At 44.6% G+C, this 19,666-nt stretch overlaps 1 protein-coding gene across 1 annotated transcript in view; it reads left to right on the top strand.

Annotated features, from left to right (window-relative positions):
• The first annotated feature begins 493 nt into the window (after positions 1–493).
• The window catches only part of col18a1b (collagen type XVIII alpha 1 chain b), a 60,690-nt gene continuing 41,517 nt past the window's right edge, over positions 494–19,666 (top strand). Inside the window, exons 1-3 of the mRNA XM_079495339.1 lie at positions 494–1,524; positions 14,141–14,435; positions 17,742–17,994. Coding sequence (XP_079351465.1) covers positions 621–1,524; positions 14,141–14,435; positions 17,742–17,994 — 1,452 coding nt within the window. The 5' untranslated portion in view covers positions 494–620. The remainder of the gene's footprint in view (positions 1,525–14,140; positions 14,436–17,741; positions 17,995–19,666) is intronic.

Raw genomic sequence — 19,666 nt, 5'->3', positions numbered from 1 at the left:
TTTTCTAAAGATGTTTATACATTTGAAAACATATGAAAACATGTGAAATATGACATTCTGCACAATAAGTACTCTCTACTTTTGGTACTTTTAAGTACATTTTGATACCAATACGGTTGTACTATTACTCAACTTCTGACTTTTTCGGAGTATTTCTACATTGCCGTATTGATACTTCTACTCAAGTAAAACATTTGAGTGCTTTTTTCCCCACCACTGCGCACATGTGTTCTCTTCATGCTGGAGACTCACTCATCAACTCCACACAAGGGCAGGGGGGGACGGGGGACAGGAGGGGGGAGGAGCCGCTGTGTGACTCGTCAGCCAATGAGTTCTGCAAGCCTAGACACTGGGGTCTCCCGCTGTGCGTGGTCGTGCGCGTGTTTATGTATGTGTGTGTGTGTGTGTGTGTGTGTGTGTGTGTCAGACAGCTCTCTGGCAGAGGGAGGGTCTCTGAGCGTGCAGCGGGGTGTTTGTCTGTGGTCTGCATCACTTGGCAGTTCCTCGGCGGCCCATGCATGGAGGAGCAGGGATTTAACTGTTGTTGACCCCGCTGGCTGTAACAGGTGCGCCGTCCCCCAGAAGTCACTTGTGTACCTGACGACCTCAGTGAGAGAGTAATGGCCGGTGTCCAGCTGTGGTTCCTGCTCCTGGTCCTGGGTGCCGGGACCTTGGTGGACGCATGGTTTTGGGTCAAGGATCAGAACCCAACGCGGGCCACCACCCCGCCGGGACCCAGGAAGGCCCCCGCGGCGCCCAAAGGAGGCAAGAAAAACGACCTAGCCGGGGTCGGGAAGGAAATCATCGACGTGGCCAGCGGCATCCGTAAGTTTGTGGAGAAGTGGGACGAGACCGACCCAACCGTGTGGACCACTACTAACGGAGGACTGGGAGACGAGACCCCTAACAACACCACCACGGGTAATGCAGACGGGTCCAGAGAGGGGGTGGGAGGGGTAGCCGAAGGCTCTGGGGCAGGCGGGGACGGGGGGTCGGGATCCGGGGCCGGTTCCCTGGACGCCTCCTCGGGCGACGTGCCGGTGCTTTCCGTTTCCTCTGGCTCCGACCCGCCGCCGTTCTCGTGCCACCCCGTGCCCTCCGATTGGCCCATTTGCACCGGCAGGGCGTCGTCGTCGTCGTCCAGCAGCAAGCGGCACCTCGCGCTGCCCAACTATTTCAACCACACCTCCGTGGAGCAGGTGGGGGCGGTGCTGCGGGAGTGGGCGTGGCTGGCGAGGAGTGCCGGCGGCGGGTGCCACCACGGCGCAGAGTGGTTCCTCTGTCTCCTGTTGGCGCCCAGCTGCCCCGAGGTGGCGGCGCCCAGCGCCTCCTCCTCCTCCTCCTCCTCGCCGTCTGCCCGGGATCGGGTCCCCGCATCCGCCCCGCGCCTCCTGCCTTGCCGCAGCTTCTGCCATGTTCTGCAGGACAGCTGCTGGCCACAGCTGGAGAACGGGCGTCTCCCCGTGGAGTGCCATCTCCTGCCCGACAGGGGAACTCCCTGCGTATCAGTTAGTAACCGGAAAGGTAACTCCGGCGGGTTAAAATGTATCCACCCCGCCCCCCCTGCGGCGGCTGCGATACATTTTGAATCCGATGTCGTCTGGCTTGTCTTGCTGACGTCGTTTCTGCTGGCTGCGTGCGTGTCGAGCTTCCCATTTTGGCCGATCACAAGGTCCGTTTCCAATGCTTTGATCTCTGCCTGACTTGGCAGAGATCGCCTTGCTGCAGGCGATCACTCCTTGATCTTGTGTTGTTGTTGACGCTTGTCATTCTGCTCTGCATTTTATTTTTGAGAAGTGGCTTTGACTGACTGCGAATGCATGGCCCCACGCATCAAACCACTTACTGCCACGGCCTCACGCATCAAACCACTTACTGCCACGGCCTCACGCATCAAACCACTTACTGCCACAGGTTGCACGCTATGCCGCTTGTCACTCTCCTGTCAGCTGCACAGCAATGAGGCTGAGCCCTACAGTTCACACCCTGAGCTAAGCACAGCTATTTATAATACACAGCGCAAATATGTGATATGCAACATTTTGAATGCAAACATGTACTGCGGGTGAGTTTTATTTGCCACTCAATCCTTTTGGGGATTCTGCAACTGTGATTTTGTACCATACAGGACATTCCAAGAATGCCACATTAGTTATTTATGGGAATTAGGAATGGAACAAATGGATGTGTCCGATAAGGAAAGGTTTTTGGAAACAGGAAAAGACCTTGAGAGATGTAATGCCTTGTTCCCACACAGCTCTCACACTGTGGAAAAAGTCATTATGTTGCCATTATGTTTAGTGCAATTGTAGAGGGTATAGAATCTGTAGGAAACGTAAATGCTTTAAAATGGCCAGAAATCCATTTCCCTGAGCAGAGCCTCTTACGACAGGAGGAAACACTCTGGGGGCCTCAGGGGTCAGGCCAACGTGCTTTTAGCAGCTCCATAAATTGCACATAATACACGATTCATATGGGAATTGATGGCCCGTGTTCAAACACATAAAACAACTACTCCTCCCATGTTTATCGACCAATTTGTTTTTCCCATAGAGGTTTCTGGTTGGAAAGAGTAGGAGGTCTGGTTTTACGTGTCAACTCGTCTTTCTTTTAACATCAAGTGCCACTTTATTCCAGATAGGGTTCTTGTTTGGATAACCCTTGCGTCTTTTACATAATACATGTTCTTAGTCTAAGCGCATACAAACGGCAGCCATTTTTCTCTTACATCACACTCATTGAGGTTCCCCACACCTAGTAAAAAAGATCACACCCGTGTGAAGTGAGGGGCGCTCTTATCACCATACATCATCTAATTCCGGCCAATCTGAATTTGCGTCCTCACCTTCGTCATCAATGTTTGTGTTACACAATGTTTGTGTAGGTCCTTCACAAAGTTTGTGTTTGCACATACACCTCAAAAATCGGCCCTCAAAAATTGTCAATGGACACAAGGTTTTGTGCAATCATTTGTGCTGTTTAGTTTGAGTACAGGGGAAACTCTCCATATATGGTTTTGAGTATATGCTGCCTCACTCTCAAGGGAAGATAGCAAACCTTGCCGTCCTTTGACAGTTCACTGTTTATATTGGCTATACACCAAACACCTTAGTGCTTAGACACGGTAAAATCCACAGTGTTCATAACTTTAACTCTGTGTGTACTTTAACCAAGTCCATTTGGTTACATTAACACAGAGAATGGCGCACATAAACGTATTGGATTCGTGGATTTTCCGTATCTTGTATGTTCTGTATTCACCCATGTTATGGCAAAGCATCTTATTTCAGTGTGGAGAGCAGCTATTACGTATTGTGTAGATATCTCGTGCTGAAAACACAAGTCTGTAGCATTGTCCGTACACAGCCTGCCGATGAGACAATCAGAGGGCATCCGCTCCCTTATCCTGCGATCGCATTCTACCACCAAGGCCATGCCACGCATATCTTCTATAGTATCTTCTGCACTGTGCAATTGTTGTGGATCACAATCTGCGGTCGGACATCAGCTGGCATGGAATGCGCCATGCGACCAGTGAGCTCTGGGGTCTCAGCGTCTAAAGACATAGAGAAACAATAGCACTATCTGATCCAGATTTTGAGGAGGGGGTGGGCTCCTTTGCGTTTACGATGCAGGCCGTGGGTGGGGGAATGATCTTGGGAAGAGTGTTGCGATTGTGTCGCCCCTCCGTGTGTGAGAGAGAGAGAGGGGCGAGGGTGGTGGTGTCGATAACAAGGGAATCCTTGTGGCGGAGATGAGACAGTACTGCTCAAAGACTCCATCAGGGGTCATAGGGCGACAGCGAGTTGCACACCCTCTCATGCACGCACTCGCTGCCAATAGCAACCAATTATAGTGAATGGTCGCTAATTCGATTTGTGGCTGGCCATCAGAGGACGAGCTGAGACAGTACGTGTGACCATGTAAGAGGCGCTTTTATGTCGGCAGGAAACCGTCTTTCACTCATCGTCGAGGACAGAAATACAGTCTTCCTGTCCAAAGAAGAGATCAAAGCCCAGTGATAATCGCTTTAGACAGAGAGGGCAATAAATATAGGCTGGATTCGGTCTTGGTGACATTAGTCCGGAGACGCAACAGTACAGCACATCACAACGTCTGTGGTGTCATCAAGGGACATCACATTAGAAAGGGAACCTGTGGCGTAATATTAGTAGTAAACAATACATATCATTCAACATGTATTATAATAGTGCACAGTCAACTTTATATTAACAGTCAGTCAGTGTTGGATACAGTAAAGCAGTCATATCTACACACAGTGTCCAGATTGTCCACTCGGATAATGACTGGACTGGATCAGAGCCGAGGTGATAGTGCTTCAGACCGCCAAAGATGCCCTTACAAAGTCTAGCGCTGGCGACAGGCTGATGTCATCCAAACTGAGGCCGCCGTTTGTTTTCCCTGATCCCCCTATCAGCCAACTTTAATTGCCCGTGCTCTCAGCGAACCAAACATGGCTTAAGAGCTATGGGGGGGGCGGGGGGGGGGGGGGGGGGGTTCTAACAGAGTTGCCCCAGCTGTGTCGCCTCTGTTTTGACGTGTTAACTGATGGGCAGAGTTTTGCCTATCCTCCCTCCAAGTATAGTTCACAGTCCAGTTGGTACAATTACCTATGAATGTGTTAATGGTCGGACCCATTGGCTTTTGTCGTCGAAGGGTGAGAGGGGAATAGAGTCACTTGACTTTGGTGTGAATTTAAGTATTCGATATTTAGACCTGAAAGTCTGATTTGTCTCTCTCTAGAGCAGTCCAGGATTTAATTTAAATGTATTTTTCTCAGCTGTCTTTGAAAGAGACTAGACCTGTACGTGCCCGTCGGCCACCGGCCTACTTGAGAACGATGCAACCTAATAATACCCGTTGTCAACTTGTCATAGCACCCATTTTTACTATCTGTCTCTGTCCTTTTTGTGCCCATACTGTATATGGAGATATCTGTATCCGTCTGTCTGCCTCTGTCTGTCTGCCTGTGCCTGAAGAGTGAGTTAAGTAATCAATTTGCAGGTGTGGGGTTGCCATGGCAATCAATTGGCTGAGGCAGAGGCTGGGAATTGCACAGGTGAGGGGACTTACTGTAGGCTGATTAGGCCCACTGGCAGAGCCTGACCAGAGCCTTTTGTGGTGGTTCTGGAGAACCGTGGGTCCGACCGACTCGGTACCGGGCACTGCACTCCCTGTGGGGGTGTGGAACACGTGTGTCGAATATAAGTCGGTGGGGCAAACGGTTGTCGAGTTACGTGCATTACAACCGTGCACGCACGCACGCACGCACGCACGCACGCACGCACGCACGCACTAGGGCATTCACTTCTAGTCATGTACATTGAAAAACTGTGTACATGGTGACTATAACTATAATCTACCTGATCTTGAGGCCTACAAAATCGGGAAAAAACTAGTCAACTAGTCAACTAGTACCAACAAGGTCGACTAGTGGATTTACTAGTCGACTAGTAAACTAGTGGACTAGTTGCTTAATGCCCTAGCACGCACGCAGACACACAGAGACGTGGCGCATTTATAGTAGGATGGTTCTTGTTTTTAAATGTTGCACATTATGGCATATCGCAAACATTCACAGGTGAGCACCTTGCTTTGTAATTGTAGCTTTTAAACGTATAGTAGGTGGGCCCCATTTTGTATGCCAATGGAAAGAGACAGCAAAACTACTTTGATGTCATACATATCCTTCTGCATACAAGTTATCATATACTGTAGTTAACATATCCACAAAATAAAACTGCATAGTCTGTAAATATGTGATTTCGGATTTAAGTTGTCATATATTAATCATTGTAGAAGTCACATTTCCTTTTCAAACGATTGGTTTCCCATTTTGGAACAACAACTCGACCAGTTTCTTTTTCCACATCTCTGCAACAGAGATGAAACTACCTCGCACCGCCCTGGGGAGGTGCTTCACACTTTGAAGAGCCCTCGAGCAGACTTATTGGTCCCAAGAAAATAATGGAGTTTGTTTTAACTGGCATGAAGTTTGCAGCGTCAGCCCAATGTGAGCTTTAGGGACTGCTATTTAATGAGAGCTACAATGCACCGATTCCCTCATGGTCCACATTCCCATGGACATGCATTTCCTTAGACTCTGTCTTTTGCATGACAGAGTCATGGGGCAAAGGGACTTCCTCATCCCTTTGCCCCATCCCACACACTTGTACATCAGACCTTTCTTTTCGATATCCTCATTGCACTTCCTGTGGGATATATGTTGGGAAAACACCCTCATCTCAATGATCTACGGAAATAGACTGGGTCATTGTCTGCAAGGCCGTACAATGGCCCTCAGCATAAATTGGAAATTCCAAAATGAACCATCAAGTCAGAGCTCCAGTGGCGTGCACAGATAGACAATAGCATCTGCCCTTTGCCCTCTGGACAGCAATGTGCCCTTTTGAAGTTTGTTTTCACTTGAGCACCTAACCCTCTACATTCTGTGCATGCCACTGCAGAGCTCGAATTGAAGTTGAAGTGTTACTTTTTAATGTTTTTTTTTTGTGTGTGGCTTTCGCCATTATGTTATATTTATTTATGGAAGGACAGACAGTAGGCTGACAGGAAATGGGGGGGGGGGAGACATTCAGTAAAGGCCGTCGGGATCGGGAGTCGAACCCGCGGCACACTGCCAGACTGGATTACCAGCCAAGGTGCCTGGACCACTGAGCCATGGCCCAGGCTTGAAGTGTTACTTTTAAATTAATATTATAACAATACTATTATGATGTATGCACTATGATGCACATTAACCATTATTAAAGAATCAATCAGATATATCAGTTCAAATCAAAAATACTTTCTCCAAAGATGTATTTAGAGCTGCAAAAGGTTGAAACTCTGTAATCAGAAATCCTTGATTTCTCAGAACTTATATTTTAAGGAACACGTACTTTAACACATTGAGCGGCCAGGGTTATTTAATCCATTACATTCATGCGCCCAGTCGATTTATAAACACGGACCCCTTTTCCGGACGGACCGGGCGGAAGTTCATGATGTTGTGTAGCAGCTAACAATAGCCACAACATTCTAGAGTCGATCGACAACAATCGAAACTAGCGACTGGACCGCGGAGCACCGTCTAACACAGGATCTTTTTTCAGAAAAAGACGGGATGATTTCGATCGCGAATTATGAACGTTTTAAGATTTTCGTTTTCATCAGCTAAACAGGGGAGGGAGTTTTTCGATGACGCCTCACTCTTGCGCGTCACCGAGGAGAGCCCAGCAGGCGCGCCTGGGCTATACAGCCAGGCGATCCGTTCTCGTATCAATAAACTTCGTCTTTTGGACAATACTTCGTCTTGAGCGTCGGGCGTTACTAATAGAAAGGACAAAGAACTTCGTCCTGGGCGTTCGGGGTGTTAATAAGCTGTATTTCCAAAAGTGCAAGTGATACCTCACTGTGTTGCTCTGCTTGCATATAAAACTAAATTAATACAATTTTTCAATGATTGTTCCATCTTAAGGTGCGTTCAGACTTGGATCGTTGGAGCGGCGCGATTACATACAAAGTCAATGCAAAGACGAGAAGTTGCGCGAGCACCGCAAACGGGCGCGGTGTGACCTGGCGCAGCACAAACGGGACGAACCGAGGCGAATATTTAAATTCAAGTCTGAACGCACGATGATGTATGATGATGAGAACGTCATCACACGATATGATGACGCGTGTGATTTTTTTGTATTAACCCTATTTCTTACTTTCATAAATGCAACACGTTTTGAGCTTGTGAATCTTCTATTCGTGAGAAAATGAAATTGTTGGTGACATTTATAGAAAGATATATAGAGGTGTAGTGTTGTCCAGCATCTGTAACGTTTTACTTTTTGGATGCACGTGCGTTCCTTTGGACTCTGTTTCTAGATGGAATGATTTACTATGTTCTTTGGCAGCGTTGTGTTAGAGATTCTCCCTCGGTATCTATCCGACTCATTCATGGGATTCAGGAACGAGGAATGTTTGGCCTGCGAAATGAGCATTCATTCATCTGGAGGCTGGGTGAAATGTTACAAGCGTCCCAACCAGAAAACTGGGAATGTCCGAACTTGAGATATGCTATTTATTTCCAATTGTTACAATATCAGTTTTTAGATCAGAAATGCATTTTTTAAACAAATTCTCATGTTTACAGGACTCTATGCAGTGTGTGTGTGTGTGTGTGTGTGTGTGTGTGTGTGTGTGTGTGTGTGTGTGTGTGTGTGTGTGTGTGTGTGTGTGTGTGTGTGTGTGTGTGTGTGTGTGTGTGTGTGTGTGTGTGTGTGTGTGTGTGTGCGGCTAAACAGACTTAATACGTACATAGGGACATACTTAGAGACACACAAGGCCACATTAGGTCACCCAGCAATATTGCAGCTGTCCGTACTCAAACAGACATACATGGAGACACGCATACATAGAGACATACATACTGTACATAGGGACACACATAGCTGTTCATTGGAGCGGTTAGGCACCGCTCAAAAATGGGCCCTGACTCATTGTTTGGGAAACGGACGGTGTTCTCCTCTATTCATTCTGTATGGTCTGACCAGTGTTGCTTTTTGTTTGCGCAGTCAGTATTGACCAGCACATTTTTTGTTTTTGTTTTTGTCATAGTCTTTCGAATAGTTTTAATTTAGTTTTAGTCACAATTTTGTCACCTGGAATGTTGTAGTGTTAGTTTTAGTCGACTAAATATCATAAGAATTTTGTCGACTAAATCTAGAGTTGATTTAGTCTAAAATGTATTTTGGCTGGCCTTGATGCCGTCGTAATGGCAGATTGTACACGCGTTGTGAGCTTGTAGATCGGCTATTTTCAGCATTTTCTGCAACCAAGTGTAAAATGACTTGTCTTTTGCTTATACTGGATATCTTGTCAACTAGTCCCTTCAACACTGGATCTGACCACAGCTGGACGGGTCCTGTCGCCATGTGAGATTAGCCAGTAGCAGGTGCGCTCTGTGGGAATCATTGTAACCCATATTCGCCTCTCCAGCGCTAATTGGCTGAAGTCCCACACAGATCTCGCTGATGTGTATGTTGGATAAAGTTACGTCACTGACCACTCAACACTGCGTGCGTGCGTGCGTGCGTGCCTGCGTGCGTGCGTGTGTGAGAAAACATGTGTTATTCATTAAACCCAGACAGATTTCAAGTTAGCCACTGCAGATGTGACAGAAGTTTAGTGTGCACCATGCATTTACATTGACAAGTTCTCTTGACAGCTTTGCCCCAAGGGACGCATATAATGCCACTGTTATCACCCTGTAAACCGATTATTGCACTGAATGATTATTGCGGTGAACACGACTCCCCAGAGAATTTATTTTAGCACTTGAACATTTGCCATGCCGGTGAATGATGCAAGTCTGAAGGCTTTGCATTAGGAGTGTAGATTGTAGTAACGGTGAATTAAGTCACGCTTCAGTCAGCGCTAAAGAGGCAGTATTTCACTGTGAAGAAAGGAAATGTAGTTAAAGGACCACTAACTTCACCACTTTTCAACTTCTCTTCCTATAATTGGTCCTCACTAATGTTCATGATAAAATACCACCATTTTTTCCTACTCAGTCTGTGTCTCATAGGAAGGCTGTGGGCAGTTCAGAAACCCGTCCACCAGTGAAGTTGAAGCCATCGTTCTCACGATAATAAAAATCTAAATATATTTAAAAACAAATCTTGTTTTAAAAAAAATCTGCCTAATGATGATGTCACTAGTGGACGGGTGTCCGAACTGCCCAAAGCCAGACTGAGTAGGAAAAAAATGGTGGTGTTTTATCATGAACATTAGTGAGGACCAATTATATGAAGAGATGTTGAAAAGTGGTGAAGTGGTCCTTTAATTTATCTTCGATCCAATTGTAGCATTGTCATTTCTCTGATGTATTTTTAAACGGAGGTGCCCAGTCACTGTGTGTCAAGTGTGTTTTCCGATTTTTAACCACATTGAAGTACCTACAGTTGGAGGCCATCGATATTGTCCTTTTCTTTTTGCTGAGGTTTGCGTGATCTGCACAAAAGGACAGTTAACCCATTTTGGGCGGGAACCCCTTTTGGTGTTTTAAACATTATGTTGTAATTTAGCTATTTTTGAAAAATCGTGAGAATATTTATTTCAGAAAACTGGAGGATTTAGAAGGATTTTTTAAAATGTTGAGGTCAGGCCTAAATGGGTCAAATGATAAGGGACAATATCGGTGGCACCCAACTGTAACACCGCGAACGTGGTGAATAAACTATACAAAAATGCATTGTGAACATCTCACATCACGTTAGTTTGGTGATGCCTCATTCATACAGGTTGATGATTTTAATTTAAAATTAATATGGTGCTTTATTGCCTTTATTGATGTACTCGTGTCAAAACGGTAGTTTAAATTAATGTGACAACCCTGGCATCTCCATATTGAGCATGTTTAACATTTTCCAACATTTTCCAAAAATATCCAAAATAGCAGATCTGCAAGCTAACAATGAATCCTTATGCGAGGGGTACACCCAACCCTCCCAGGCTCATTTAGGGACCTCTGTTTTAAAGATACCAAAAGACAAATGCAGTTAATAGAAATTGAAGTTCACATTTTTGCCATTTGGAAGGCAGAAGTATACGATTCCCAGCGTAACATCATGACAGGTCATTTGCATGTTAAAATATGGATTCAAAACCCCCGGTTTCCTGTGTGGGAAACCAAACAACTACCGTTCAGCCAAAAACACCCGGCTGGCCAAGACAAATAATAGGTTTGTGGGCTACAGGCAGGGCTACTCTGCTAGACCAGTGGTTCCCAAAGTGGGGTCCGGGGACCCCCAGGGGTACTTGAGGGAATTCCAGGGGGGACCCAGCTAAATGATAATTTGCAACCAAATGGACCCGTTAGGGTCCATTTGGTTCCATTTGTACACTCTCAGAGTTAAATTAACAGTGGTTTTACAATTTAAATTCGGGTCCCAAGATAGGAATGCCATTAAATCAGGGGTCCGTGGCATAATGCGTGTGAAACTGGGGAGGTCCATGAAATTAATGTGTTTCGGAATCACTGCTAGAGCCGTAAAAATCCTCCCTTATCGGGGTCACTGGCATATGTTTTCAAATGGGGGGTCCGTGGCCTAATAAATGTTGATTTGGTGGTCCTTGACACAAAAAGGTTTGGGAACCACTCTGCTAGACAGCCATGTAAAGTCCCAAGTCAAAACGCTTTTATTACCGCACACAGTTAGTGAGCATCTAATCTACAAAGATACGTGTGCTTTATTTGACAGCCAGCGTGTGAGACCTCTTTCACACAACGGTTCTTATCATCATTTGTACAGTTAAAAGCTTTTGACAGTCATTAATGACAATGGGTGGAAAATATAGCTCTCTACCCTGGAGGCATCTGTCAGATGGCCTTTGCCAATGAGTTATAGCTTCCTCTGCACTCGTCGGTTCTGCTTTGAATTTGTCATCATAAGCCGATGTATACACTATACAGAACGCCATTAACAAAGGCTTGGGAAAGTCTTATAGTCTGTGACCAGTTAGTGACCTTCTAATGTGCAGTTAGGACGTTTTGGTCAAGCTCCTATCGAGAAAAAGGGCTGTAGTCATGAATTTATTGTGACAGGCCACCCTCGAGACACTGTTGTTAGGATTCGGAACTACTGTATATCTGCTGATCTTAGTGCTTTGGTCCCATGTGGTGAGAATTCATGTGAATCTAATGGTCAGTCTCACAGATAGTTGCTCATTCTTACCCTACAGGGCTATTTTAGTCTATGGGAACTGAATCAGCAAATCTTTTCCATGTGCAAAATATTCCTTTTGACCTCTTCACCCAAACCAAAAGTCGCTCTGAAGTTTGTCCGCGGTAATGTTGTTTCGCTTACTAGATTGCCATCATCATGCATACCTGCCGTTTGTCGTGAGCATACGTAGTAGATCTGCTATTTTCAAAAGATTTTTACACTATTTGAAATCTTGAAACGGGACATTCCGCATGAGGTTTGGTACTTTGGTACTTTAAAGGACCACTTCACCACTTTTCAACCTATCTTCATATAATAGGTCCTCACTCCTCACTAATAATCATGAAAAAATGGCGCAATTTTTTTCTACTCAGTGTGTCTCATAGGAGGGCTGTTTAGAAACCATCTCCCAGTGACATCATCGATGGGGAATACAAGCTAATAAAAACTGCAGGCTTTCTAGTCCTGAAAAGTTGCAATGCGAAAATGGAAGCCATCGTTCTCACGATAATGAAAATCTAAACATTTTTGTAAAAAAATCTTGTTAAATAATAATTTGTTAAAAAAATAATCTGCCTAATGATGTCCTCACTGGAAGACGGTTTCTAAACTCTCCACAGCCCTCCTATGAGACACAGACTGAGTAGAAAAAAAATCGTGCCATTTCATCAGGATTATTAGTGAGGACCTATTATATGAAGATAGGTTGAAAAGTGTTGAAGTGGTCCTTCAAGTACATTTTCATGCCGATACATTTGGACTTTTTACTCAAGTACATTTTTAATTCCGGACTTTTACTTGTAACTACTTATACATTGCAGTAATGCGAGTACTTTTGGGGCCGCCGGTCGTTAATGATCTTTGCAGGAGGGCTAGCAGTGTCTTAGGAAACAGGAACTGTGGTGAGATGGTGGGGGGATTGAACACGCCAAAGGCTATAGGGGTCTTCCCACAGAGCAGGAAGTACTGTCCACATAGGGGGATTTATGGCACGTACACTGCAACATGAATGATGATGATGGCACATGTGGTGTGTATCTGATTTACACACACTACACTTCTCATGGCACAGGAAGGTGCCATCACGTCAGCATCAGTGTTGGGGGTATTGTTGCATTACATAAGTAACACATGATGCATTCACTTTTTCTAATGTTACCTCCCCTGGTTCACTGAAGTTTCTCTCTATGGAGAATAACATGTGGTCATCTTAAATTGTAAAAAGTACAAAGACATCCAACCCCAACTTGGGCAGGTGCTGAGTGCGGTGAGTAGTAGTATGCACAGATAAAGAAAAGAAAGTACTCGCACACTGGGCTCCGATGCTTGTGAAGTGCCTTTATTTGCACAAAAAAATTACCGGAATTGTACGAATTGCATCTTAATAATGTAAATTAAGTTCTCTGTAATAATGCAATATGAATTTAAAAGTAATTGAAAAAAGAAATACAGATTGCATGTTGAGCATTAAGTATTCATATCATGTTCATAGGAAATTATTCCATGAGTCCATAAAGGGTCTAGCCATAATTTGTCCTCGTTTTGTTTTAGTTTTTTTTGGGGGGGGGGGGGGGGATTTCATTCTGGGTGAGGTGTAGATGGCATTATAAAGCTCGAGTAATGCTACTGTAAGTTGCATGTGGGTGTCACGCACAGAAAACAGCAGATCTACAAGCCCTCAACACATCGCACTGCAACATGCATTGTGTGCTGGCAGATCGGTTATACTTTTGGTGTCGAGACACTGTCACCCCGCTACTGAAGTGGAAATCAGACACAAGAACAAGACCCAAGGAAGGAGACTTCACTCACCGACTTGTCTTTTGAATTCGTCCTCGTGGGGATAGGCTTGAGCGCTTGACTAACTTAAAACAACAGGAGGAACCCGGCTTTAGTTAAAGCAGACAGTGGTGGTCAATGTGCGGTCAACATGTCGCTGGGATCCTCTCATTGAGGTCTGTGGTTCACCATTTTGACCTCAGGGGGCTACGGGTGGTTTGGCCTATCGAATTAGACGTCTGTATTATTCCACCACATTATGACCCGAGGGCTTTTGGTGGACTCAGTGAATCAGACTTAATTGGCTACTACTTATCTGCACTTCCTTCTTCTCACCGGCCATTTAGTTAGCCCAGGTGCTAGGTATATATGCTCACATGCTATTCATGTTACTTTGTACCATTAATATCGGTATCTATAATATCTTTGTTTTCTTGCACTTCTTAATTTCTCGACCACTTACCCATGCCGTTGTTGCCTGTGAACATTAACTTCTTGTCTCTCTCCGAGCAGAGTTTTGAGATTTAAATAACTCAAAAACACTTTTTATTTCCTCTGTTGTTTGTGTTCCTCAACAAAAAAAAAGCCACGACTATTTTAATTGTTTTATTCCGTTACAGAGGAGAGTGGCGTGTCTCTGCTCCAGTTGATCGGAGACCCTCCGCCAAATGAGATCACCCGGATACTGGGGCCGGGCGGCGGCGTGGCCTACCTCTTCGGGCCCTCGGCGACGGCCGGTCAGCCGGCCCTGGCCCACGTGCCCAACCCGTTCTACCGACACTTCTCCCTGCTTTTCCACATCAAGCCGAGGACCGACGAGCAGGCCGTGCTGTTCTCCATCACCGACGGCCCGCAGAAGTTCATGTACATCGGCGTCAAGCTGAGCCGCGTGGCACCCGGGGGCACCCACCGCAGGTCAGGACGGGCTAGCTGTCACCATTACACAACAATATAATAATATTTTTGAGTGGTGCAACCACTCCTATAGACAGCTATGTGTGTCCCTGGGTCTGTCCCATGTATGTGTTTGTTGTGTCCTCTGTTTTGCAACGTGTCTGAGCTGTTTGTCTTTGTCATAAAAATTTAGAAATCTATAAAAAATCAGACCCGTCTGAAGTGAGTGGTGCTGTACTGTATGTAACCCAGCCAACATGGCAACCCATGTCAACTGTCAATCAAGACAGTATAAAGGTGACATCAGCTCCTACACTCTCCACTCCCACCTCATTCAAGATGGCCGAAATGTTTGGCATGGCAGCATCAGGTTCCTCTTCACTACTGTGACAACCCTTGGTTACTCTTCGGTGAGTTATATAGGCTTGGTGTCATGTTAACTTGGATCAACTGGTTAACTGTTTGAGTTTATATTGAAAGTATTTGATTTATGTTTGAACTTTTGGGTTAATAATTAATATTGATATTATAAAATACCTTGAATTATATTTTCTAAAAGCATGCATGTAATGAAATATAAACTGTTACTAGAAAAATGATTAAAGAAGTCGATACTGATCACATCGAACTCTTTATTCATTAATAGTTTTTGATTTAAAGTTGTACAACGATGATTTTTTAACAAAATACTGATTTAGACACCTGGCCTTGCAGGTCAGGTTTTTGTGTCCTTAAAAGGAATTCCCCTTGGATTGTTCTGGTACCGGCTGGTACCTGAACCTGGCGAGCCGACCCGGATCTCGACGCCCCCCCCTTCCCTCCACAAATGTGGTAACCCTGTTCTCCACACTGGAGAGAGACTGAATTCCCCCCTAGAAACATAGGAACTCAACATGGACTCTCAAAGTCACCACCTTTAAAGGGGCCCCCATTTTGTATTTTTTGTTTTCTATAAATGTTCAAAGTTGTTTTAAGTTCTGTTTTTTTGAGTCAATAATAATATTTCCGTTAACCTTTAACTCCAGTTTCTGCCTCCTTATTTCTCTGGTTTTCACTCACACATTGAGCTCCTTCCGAACCTGGTACTCTGGTTTATGCGCAGTCAATTCCTTTACCATATACCAACCTTTAATTAGTTATCCATTGCGCCACTTGCTACATGTGGCTTTTGGCATGTAGCAAGTGGCGCAATGGATAACTAATTAAAGGTTGGTATATGGTAAAGGAATTGACTGCGCATAAACCAGAGTACCAGGTTCGGAAGGAGCTCAATGTGTGAGTGAAAACCAGAGAAATAAGGAGGCAGAAACTGGAGTTAAAGGTTAACGGAAATATTATTATTGACTCAAAAAAACAGAACTTAAAACAACTTTGAACATTTATAGAAAACAAAAAATACAAAATGGGGGCCCCTTTAAAGGTGGTGACTTTGAGAGTCCATGTTGAGTTCCTATGTTTCTAGGGGGGAATTCAGTCTCTCTCCAGTGTGGAGAACAGGGTTACCACATTTGTGGAGGGAAGGGGGGGGCGTCGAGATCCGGGTCGGCTCGCCAGGTTCAGGTACCAGCCGGTACCAGAACCATCCAAGGGGAATTCCTTTTAAGGACACAAACCTGACCTGCAAGGCCAGGTGTCTATATCAGTATTTTGTTCAAAAATCATCGTTGTACAACTTTAAATCAAAAACTATTAATGAATAAAGAGTTCGATGTGATCAGTATAGACTTCTTTAATCATTTTTCTAGTAACAGTTTATATTTCATTACATGCATGCTTTTAGAAAATATAATTCAAGGTATTTTATAATATCAATATTAATTATTAACCCAAAAGTTCAAACATAAATCATAAATCAAATACTTTCAATATAAACTCAAACAGTTAACCAGTTGATCCAAGTTAACATGACACCAAGCCTATATAACTCACCGAAGAGTAACCAAGGGTTGTCACAGTAGTGAAGAGGAACCTGCTGCTGCCATGCCAAACATTTCGGCCATCTTGAATGAGGTGGGAGTGGAGAGTGTAGGAGCTGATGTCACCTTTATACTGTCTTGATTGACAGTTGACATGGGTTGCCATTTTCGGGTTGCCATGTTGGCTGGGTTACATGTACTTGTGCTCTACGTACTGTACAAGCCCTCATCCCTGGCGTGTGTGTGTGTGTGCGTGTGTGCTAGAGCATTCACTTCTAGTCATTTTTACTAGTTGACTAGTTGCCTAGTTTACTAGTCGACTAGTTGCCTAGTTTACTAGTCGACTAGTCGACTAGTTGTTTAACCACCTATTATGTTTTAAAAAAAACTTGAGGCCTACAAAATCGGGGAAAAAATAAAAACTAGTCAACTAGTACCAACAAGGTCGACTAGTGGATTTACTAGTAAACTAGTCAACTAGTTGCTTAATGCCCTAGTGTGTGCGTGCGTGTGTGTGTGTGTGTGTTAAACTGCAACAGTGACACTTGGTGGTGAACAAACGCTATAACAACATTTTGTGCTCGGACAGACCCAGGGACCCAGCCAGGGACAGACCCAGGGACACACATAGCTGTCTATAGGAGTGGTTGCACCACAAAAAAAACATATTTTGTAGGGCCACTTCCCTGCCTCCTCAGGTGTTAGCGATGATATACTAATTAAGGCTCTGTTCTATTTAGTGTGCAGTGATTCTCAAAAACTTTTAATTTCAAGGACCCCCATAACTCTGAGAGTGTACAAATGTTACAGTTACAGACCCATACAGGGCCATTTGGAACCCACTCAAGGACACTTTGAGACCCACTGGTGTAGCAGAGTGTTTCCAGTGAGCCAACATGCACAATAGCGGCACCCTGACTCTGTTTGACCAGAATGGAACAAAGCCTTCATTAGTATCATCGGTAACACCTGTGAAGGAAGTAGGGGAAGTGGCCGAAGTTCTTTCCAAAATAGCGTGTGTGCATAGTGCCCATTGTCAAACAAATAATTGCGATTAACAATTAATTGTGTTCTTGGCATAATGGGAACATTATGAATAGAAATTACAATTCCGTTTGTCTTTTCGGCTTCATAATAAAAAAGTGCACAGGGCAGACAAATTACTCAAATATATCAAGAAATGACTGCCATTTGTTTTATAAAATGTATACTTAAAAATAGTATAAAAAAAAGCGGAAATAGCTGCGTTGTAAGCTTGTAGCTCTGCTAATTCTGCTTTTTTTTTTTTTTTTTAAATGTGTCAACATGGACACGATTTTGACGATCATGACAAAATAGTCGCAATTATTACCTCAAAGAATTGCGATTAGATGATTACGTAACACCCGTGTCCGTCCTAACTAACCCGCAGGCTGCACTTCTTCTACACCGAGCCCGACTCGGAGGAGTCGTACGAGGCGGCCGCCTTTGACGTGCCGCGCCTCACCGAGACCTGGACGCGCTTCTCGCTGTCCGTGTTCGAGGACCAGGTGACGTTCTACCAGGGCTGCGACTCCACGCCGCAGGTGGTCAAGTTTGAGCGCTCGCCCGACGACATGGAGCTGGACCCCGCCGCGGGCATCTTCGTGGGCCAGGCGGGCGGCGCCGACCCCGACCGCTACCAGGTAACGTGGAGTAGAAGTAAAAGTATTGGAAATGGGAAATACTATACTAATACTATACTATAGTAAAGTAAAAGTACCTCAAAAATGTACTTAAGTACAGTACTTGAGTAAATATACTTAGTTACTTTCCACCACAGCTGTCAGTGGGGCTGAATAGTAGTTTTGAGTCATTTCAGTGCCCTAAGAAATTCTGATAATTCAACTTTGAAATCCTTTATAGCCCTTTTTCTAAATTGATTTAATATTTCAGAATCAGAACTGTAAAATGTTTAATTTGCCCATAAGGCCACATTAAGCTGAGCTTGGGGCAGTACAGGCCAGCAGTACAAGGATATACTGTAGGGCTGTCCTCCACCAAAATAATTCTTAGCTTATTTATAGTCATGGGAATTTGTCAACTAATCAAATTGGTTAATTTGATCAAAGAATCTGTAACATTGTGTTTTTTGCTGCATACAATCATACAAATTGGTGAGGTTGAGAACTGAATTATGATTTCATTATGGCTACTGGCTATTGGCCTATAGACTGTTAGAATCAAAAGGGCTATATCTAGAGTTTATGGGAAATGTGCTCATATCCATCAAGTTCAAATGAGTAATTGTCTTGTTGCACAGAATGGGACTCGATCAGACTTCTGCATCACGTTTTGGGTCAGGCCGGCCTTCTTTAGGCAGAATTGTTTGTGGACGCACGTGTACTGTATGCGTGTGCCTTTTATGCATTTGTGTGTGCGGCTGGCAGTAGCCTGTAGATTTGTTTTCATCTCCTAACCTAACCATAACCGCAAGCACGGGAGCAGCCGCTAGTCCGACATGCGGTTGGATGTCGGACTAATGCCCTGTCTGAAAAGCGTACGGACCCCCTATCCTAAATCCCTACTTGAAGCTCTCCCTGTGGCATATCGTAAGTGTCTGGGTCACTCAGTGCTAACAAGAAAGACAGACTTAATCCTCCTCCTATCCTCTGTAAAGCTATGACACGACCTTTCACCTCTGACCCCGGCCTTGTGCCCAATCAGTGACCCAGCTGACCACATGTGATGGTCACATGAACCCTGAAAGTGACAAAGTGGTAATTAAAATCCTTAAATATTTCTCGTGGTCTGTAGCTTCCACTGAATGTCTCCCATGGGTTTGCACTTTTTCTCCCAGCTGTAAAGTTTCTGCACCTCCACCATGTTTTTTTTGCACCTCATGTCTAATCATGCACATACCTGACACTATGTGGACCGACCAATGTTATCCTCATGCACACACTGTTATCCTCATGCACACACTGTGTGTGTGCATGAGGATAACAGTGTGTGTGTGTGTGTGTGTGTGTGTGTGTGTGTGTGTGTGTGTGTGTGTGTGTGTGTGTGTGTGTGTGTGTGTGTGTGTGTGTGTGTGTGTGTGTGTGTGTGTGTGTGTGTGTGTGTGTGTGTGTGTGTGTGTGTGTGTGTGTGCGCTTAGATACGGTATCTTCATCTTTTAATTTGTTTGATTATCACTGCTTTACAGTTTGTCAAACACAGACAACGATAAAAAACGTTGCTATTGAATTCTACACTATTCTATTATATCCTATTTCTCTGTTTTATACCTGTGTCTGATCATCCTTTACACGTACAACCTGACTCTTTTGTTTGCATTTTGCCATCCAGGAGATCAAAGGTCATGAAATCCATCTG

This window comes from Electrona antarctica (genome assembly GCF_951216825.1).
Source record: "Electrona antarctica genome assembly, chromosome: 24".
In the NCBI taxonomy this organism is placed as follows: domain Eukaryota; kingdom Metazoa; phylum Chordata; class Actinopteri; order Myctophiformes; family Myctophidae; genus Electrona; species Electrona antarctica.
The sequence above is the reverse complement of the archived record's forward strand: the minus strand, read 5'-3'. Positions and strand labels throughout refer to the sequence as shown.